Source organism: Falco cherrug, chromosome 1 (genome assembly GCF_023634085.1).
Source record: "Falco cherrug isolate bFalChe1 chromosome 1, bFalChe1.pri, whole genome shotgun sequence".
NCBI lineage: Eukaryota > Metazoa > Chordata > Aves > Falconiformes > Falconidae > Falco > Falco cherrug.
In genome coordinates this window covers 125,182,649-125,189,656 of record NC_073697.1, presented here as the reverse complement: position 1 = coordinate 125,189,656, position 7,008 = coordinate 125,182,649, and the positions used below count along the sequence as shown (strand labels likewise).

Sequence of the window (7,008 nt, the reverse complement as noted above, 5' to 3'; positions counted from 1 at the left end):
TGATAATGGGGGAGGAAGTGCCAGCTGCCTTAATGAACAGTGGTAGGCAAAGCTGGAAAAATAAATTATATAATAATCTTATTATATTCCTTTTGACATAAACTAATCTTGACCCAGAACAATAGTGCTGCTTTCCAAGAGAAAATAACCAATAATAATCTATAATTATCAGTAATAATCAATAATAAGCTATAATCAGGATTAAGGAGTCCAATGCAAAGTGGTTGTGTTTTCTCTTTGTTGTTAAAATTTTGCTTCATCTGGTAAATTTTGTGGAAAAGACAGGAACCGGATGAGTGACTTCCAGCTGAGGCAGAAGGAGATGCCGGTCGCTGCCTCTTGGTGGCTGGGAAGAAGCTGCTGAGCTTCAGCCCAAGGTCCTGACTTTCTGAAGACCCAAGGAGCATATGCGATGCTCTGGAAGAGCAGGAGGGTACTTGTGCTTCCCAACTCACTGAGCAGCCCAGAACGCAGCCAGACACTTACTTTTGGGCTGGTGGGCACTTTCTATGGTGTCATAGCACTCTCCAAACTAGCCTGCTACAACAAGGTCTTTTACCATCACCTACCAACATACTTTTCATGCCAGTGCCTCTGCTGCCTTCTCCTAGTTTCTCTTCATCCAGTGCACACTGACTGACTGACTGACTGACTGACTGACTGACTGACTGACTGACTGACTGACTGACTGACTGACTGACTGACTGACTGACTGACCCTCCTCTCTTCTCTCTGCTTCTTCCTCCTCTCTTTTCCTTGGCTGCCCAACCGCTTAACAGAACCAGCCACAGCCGCACCTTATCTACATCAGCCAACGCCCCCACCCCTGAAGCCAGCCCACAGCTGTATATTGTCAATGTTAATTAACCCACCTTCAATCCTCTACACCACCATTTCATTAGGGTTGAGTCAGGGGCAAGGTCTGTGCTTCTGCTGTGAGGATACACGTTACTACTTTTGTTGGGTTTCTGAGAGGCTTGCTTGCTTTTGCATGGGTCAGCTCTGTAATGGGGATGAATAACATTAAAAAAACCCACCTACACACAAAAAACCCCAAAAGGAAAACATCCTCATCTAGAAAAAGCAGATGGGTAAGGAATATTCTCTCTCCTACTTACCCAAAGCTGCTGCACACCACTGTGCTTCAAGTCTTTCCTAGGTCCCCTCCTAGGCAAGGAGGATGCAAGAACTAGCTCTCCCAGGAGCGCAGTCAGGCACCACCTAAATGATAGTTAAGGAAGGAGTGTGCACGTTTTGTGTGGCTGTGTATCCCTTCCACACCTTTGCCCATTCCTGCCTTATCCGCCTGGTGCTATCCAAGATCCTTCAGTGGGTGAGGAGGTTGCAGGTGAAGTGTGCAAGCTCTGGGTGTGACTGGAACACAGACACATGTGTGTGCATGTCTGTGTTTGGCACGTTCCTCCAAACAAACCAAGTCCATGCTAAGAAGCTTTCACAGAGTGTATACATAACTTTGTGAGTTTTCTTGTAATTTGGCACCTTTTAAAGTCAAAAGATGACTCTGCCTCTTATAAATCTTTCCATGACTTCTTAACGCATAAGGTACGGAAGCTTAAAACTGTGGCTGAAGGGAAGAAAAGTGAAATGTGCTCTCACAAGGTGTATGGTAGAGGCATGTTCTTTATTTCTGTGTCTGTATTCATAAAAATGCAATGCATGCGTTACTATACATTATTAAACCTAGTTTTTGTACTGTGATAAATGAAATAAAAATATCAAACAGAGAAAACCAGAAAAAGCCAGATGGGTTGAGACCAGGGGTTCAACCAGTATCCTGTCTCCAGCACTGGCTGGTATCAGATGCTGTAGATAAAAGTAGAAGAAACTGTATAGTAGCCTGTTACGAATTAACATGCCCAGGAGAGAAGTTTCTTCCTGACCCTCGTCAGTTAGTGGTTGACTTATATGCCAATGCATACATTACTCTACATGCTCACATATTTATATGTATCTGTACCAAGAAGCATGTGACAAAATGCTAAATCAGACTCCTGGTACTTTCACTTACAGGAAAGTCATTCTGAGGAAAGAATTTTTTTCACCGCAAGAGGCTCACACAGTACATAACTGGGAGAGGGGAAGGCAGCTGAGATTCACAGCTCAACAGGGGAAACTGCTTTTACAAACAGCACCTGAAATATGCACCCTTTGAAGTTCTTTTGGGGATTCTGATTATGTATCTCAGTAGGAGCTCATCTCTCCGAGTAGCTTTACCTACGTGATTAAGCAAATGTGTGTAAGTACTTGTAAAGTGACCAGGTAAGGAGATTTCAGGTTAGACATTCCCTTTTTCTAAAAATCACAGGATCACAGAAAAACAGGGTTGGAAAGCTCAACATCTGACCATTCTGTATCACTCCTGCGAGTCGTTTTCTCCAGCAGGCTCCCCAGAGCCATCACCACAGAGATTACACACCCCACAGACCTGTCAGTGCTTTGCTGCCTTAATGGCAGTGTTTCCTAATTAACTTCAAACTCTTTGCCTTCAGTTTAAGCCCATGTTTTCCTGTCCTACCCACCAGCTGCAGGCAACAGATTGTCCCTCTCTCCCGAGCTTCAATTTTTGTGTTTGAGAACGGTTTCTTTGCTTCCTAACGCTTTTTTGGACTGAAACACCTTATTTCCCTACTTCTTCACTGACGTGTTTTCTAGATCTCTGGATTCCCTTCAAATTGTTCCATGGCTTTCCCAAAGTGCAGTGCCCAACATAGAACAAGGTAATCCAGCCAAGAGCTTTCAAAGAGGGGTGCGGAAGGATTACTTCACATGTCTTGAAGGTTGTATTCTATTTTATACAATCCGGATGGTGTTTTTTCCGACACCACGTAAGTACTGAGACCCTTACACATTTTCTTACACTCCTTTCCATGTTTTTAGATTGTTTCCCCAGTGCCTGCCAGTGCTCAAATCCAGGATACAATACAATGTTTTCTACTGCAGTGATGCTGCTGATGATTCAGCATATAAAATAGGCAATTAATGAGCTTTGGAACAACCATCTCCCCCCCAGGCTTGCTAATATGCTTGGTTTTACCTGAAGGGATCACAAATATCCAAAGACAAGTGCTAGAAAAAGAGAAATGCAAGATACATTAAAATAACACAGCAATACTACTATATGCAGCAAATTTCAGGGAAAAGATTCAGCATGCTATTTTTCTTCCTTAAATGTGATGAGCTCATAAAAACGTTCAATTAGTCAGACTGATGTGGATGACTCGTCAGACCTAATTTTAGCAGCCTAAAGTTAGCCAGCATTTCCACAACAGTCATCTCATCTCCTTCAACAATAAATGGAAAGGGATGAACATTTCCAGGATAAACACATCCTATTGCCTTCAGCTCCCTAAAAAGCCAGAGTAAGATGGGATGAACTCCCCTGTGAAGACAGAAGAAGAGTTCCAGTAACCGCAGAGAGCCTCGACAAGTAGACAAACGATCTCTTGATGGCTGAGGTCAGGTGAGATAAATCCCATTTTAAGTAACCACAAATTCAGAGATAATTATTTTTACGTTAGCATGGTAATTAGATACAATGCAAATTAACCATAATCATCGGGGGGAAAAGCATCATGAGATATTGCTTATTGAATAACTGCAGAGATGTGCAGAGCACAGAATGTCCATGTCACAGAGAACTTCAAAACATTAACATTCCCCTTTTTCCAAGCTGATCTGACAGCTGAGTATGTTGAATTTCTCTGCAAAGGATAATTTTTACCCAGTCATTTCAGATGAACAAACGTATTTCGTTTCAACAAAATCACACCGTTTGGTCTCCAGATTGATCTTTGTCTTTTTAAAGAAGCATAATACACTAAAAAGGAAAACAAAGGTGACATTCTGAAATGAAAGGTGTTTTGATTTAAAATATTGCACAGCTCGCTCTAAAAGCATGATCTCTGAGGCTCAGTCTGATTTTGCTGATTTCAATTTCAAACATGAGGTCTCGTTTTGATTTCTGCACAGTGCGAAGGAGCCAGTTTGGCCAGCCCTCCCAGCCGCGGAGCCACGTCAAAAACCTGCCCACAACCCCAAGCCAGCTGACAGCACGTGGCTCATGGCTCGGAAATGAGAAAAGTTCCCCAGGATCCCACTGTGGATCCCACAGCACTAGGCAGGGTGTAAGCAGGTGTCCAAAGCAACTGTGTGTTCACTTATTCTTGCCAGTTCTCTCCTTCCTACGAAGAACATCCCCGTGGATTCCCCAGTGTAACCCGGGGATCAGGGTTTGGGCATGATGAGAGTCACTGTTCGCTGCAATCGCAGGGGAGTTTCGGAGCCTCCTGGGGAGACTGGGAACTGGCTTTCCAAATAAATTAGGCAGCTTTGAAAAATCTGACCTAGAGGGCACACTACATTGGTTTTGTTCCCTGCCTAGATCATTATCTATCTCTGGGTATGTCCAACATTGGTCCCTGCAGGGTAATAAAGTTTACAAGAAGTTTGCTCAAGTACAGTAGCTGTCTAGTCAACCCAAATGTGAGCTGTTTTCTTGTGCCAATGCTAATCTGTTACTGATACCCACGCTAACCAGTGTGAAACTTCTTCTAGCAGCTCAGCAATGTATTACAATGTGGGCACGCTGTCAGCGAGGTTTATAATATAAATACTTGTGCATATGAGTTCATTGTTTATATTCTAAAAGCTATGATGGGACAATTTGTTGGAAGTGATTTTCATGGCAGTAAAAAGCTAGATTTGGGACTCCATTGACAGCCTACTTAAGGTCACAGCTGCTTTCTGATAAGAAACTGCTCCAGAAGGCTGGCTGATAGTTGTCACTGGGTCTTCTGGATCTTCACAACTGGTGATGAGGGCAACTGCACTAAATGACTTTTGGTTAGTACTAAAAGGCTTGATCTCCAGTGCTGACGTCTCTGCTTCTTTTTCCCGTGTCTTCTCGCTTCGGTTCCATTCTTGCTCCTTCCGATCCAGTTGCATGGCACTGCAGTGAGGAGCATAAACTTCTGTGGTTTCTTCAAACTGTAAGCAATCTACCTTATAGTATTTTTTCTTTACATGTAAGACATCGTTAAACCTATGGCCCCACAGAATCTCTCTGGGGACATATGAACTTCTTGACTGATGTGATGTTCCTGTTGAATCACCTGTGTAGACAAATGTGACCAGGATTTCAAAGTTGTCCTTGGCCAGAGCTTTCCGATCTAGACCATACAAGGGGCTCTCACTATCAATTTCATGTACGACTGTCACCGGTGTAACAAGTATGATCTGGTCATTTAGCAGCTTCAAGTCCTTGTACTCCATCGTCATTCTGCCCTCCTTGTCTTCCTTGTAGCGCAGAAGCTGAGCTCGTACAGAGCCCTCAACCATGTGATTTGGTCGGAAATCACCAATGCGCCACATGAGGCAAAATTTGTCATCTCTTAACCCCACTACAGCATAGTAGCTGAACCGAATGGTTTGTGCCCTCTTTCGAGCCGTGGCCATTTTTGCCAAGGCTGCTCCGATGATGAAGGTATCAATAATGCAGCTTAACACTGACTGTAGGATAACCATGAGGATTGCAACGGAGCACTCTTCTGTAACACAGCGGTAACCGTAACCGATGGTCGTTTGGGTTTCAAGGGAGAACAGGAATGCTCCTGTGAAGCTATGGACGTTTGCAACACAGGGGGTTATTTCTTCATCATTGAATAAATCTCCGTGTTGGATTGCTATCAACCAGAAGACTAGTCCAAAGAACAACCATGAAAGAACATATGACAATGAGAATATCACAAACATATGGCGCCACTTGATGTCCACCAGTGTGGTAAATATGTCCACTACATAGCTCTCCCATTCCCCAAAGATGTGTTTGAAGTACACATTGCAGCTGCCATCCTTGTGGAGAAATCGCTTCTGCAATCTTTTCATCCCCATTTCAGGGCTTTCTTGACAAGTGCGTTGGTAACTGATCTTATTTCCCTGTATGTTAACGGGCTTATAGCACCCGCTCTGTTCAGTCATCTTTCTCATAGTTGCCTCGTGGCACCAGTTTACAGAACACACTTGTGGTCCCAGGGGCTATTTGTTTTCTTTGTTCATTGGAAACCTATGAAATAGAAGAAAAAGTTTATTTTTGTTTTAATGTCCTATGCCAGAACTGTGTAACACCAAATCTAAATATATTCACTCTCTGGCCATCATGAGCAATTTTCTGAAGACTACAGACTCTGACATTCATTTAAAAACATAGCGAAAAAACTTAGGCCTGGAAATATGAGGCAGCCAGAAATTCAACTAGTTAGAAATGTCCATATCAATCCTAAAATCTGGTATGCAGATAAAACCAGAAATCAAACCAGTCTGTGGTGACCCCACTGTGAATATCTCTTCTAATGTTCTGGTGAAGTGACACTCAAATCAGGATGGGCTGTCATGAACTGTCACAGGAATGCCATGAACCCCCTTAAAGTTAGGCAAATATTTGAGGTAGTAAATATTTGTTGCATGGTTGTTTGTTTTCCTCCATTAGAAGAAATGCATAGGAAAACACTGTCATTTGTACATAAGATTCTGTAGCATGGACAGGCGAATTAAGTGCTAACATGTTTTAATCAGAAAACGTATCAAACACACAATCATTCATCACTGTTTGTGTTTCAGTATTGCCCAGAAATGCCTGGTCATGGAACTGAACTTTACTAGGCTAGTGCTACAGAGACATATTTGTTCAATTTGTAGAAAAGTATTTACATTTCAATTGAAAAAGAAACCTCTCTGAGGTCCTGGGAAGCCTCTCAAATCATTCCTTAAAACAAAACAAAACAAAAAAATCCGGCTGCCAAAAAGTATTTAAATCTTTATTAATGAGTTTGAAACAAACATGCAGTACGTTAATAAAATTTGTGGATGACACAAATTTAGGAAGTGATGTGAATTAGGAGATTCCTCTGTCAGATCAGAGAAAAAAACCTGATGTCTTTGCAGATTGCAACCATATGAACTCCAGCAGTACGAAGTGCTAGGCTATACGTT

At 42.5% G+C, this 7,008-nt stretch overlaps 1 protein-coding gene across 3 annotated transcripts in view; it reads right to left on the bottom strand.

Moving 5' to 3' along the window:
* Positions 1 to 1,623: 1,623 nt before the first annotated feature.
* KCNJ16 (potassium inwardly rectifying channel subfamily J member 16) overlaps positions 1,624 to 7,008 on the bottom strand; it is a 36,418-nt gene continuing 31,033 nt past the window's right edge. For all 3 annotated transcript variants that reach the window (XM_027815966.2, XM_027815965.2, XM_027815968.2), the window contains one exon: positions 1,624 to 6,082. In XM_027815966.2, the coding sequence (XP_027671767.1) occupies positions 4,717 to 6,006 (1,290 nt within the window). In that variant the 5' untranslated portion in view covers positions 6,007 to 6,082 and the 3' untranslated portion in view covers positions 1,624 to 4,716. The remainder of the gene's footprint in view (positions 6,083 to 7,008) is intronic.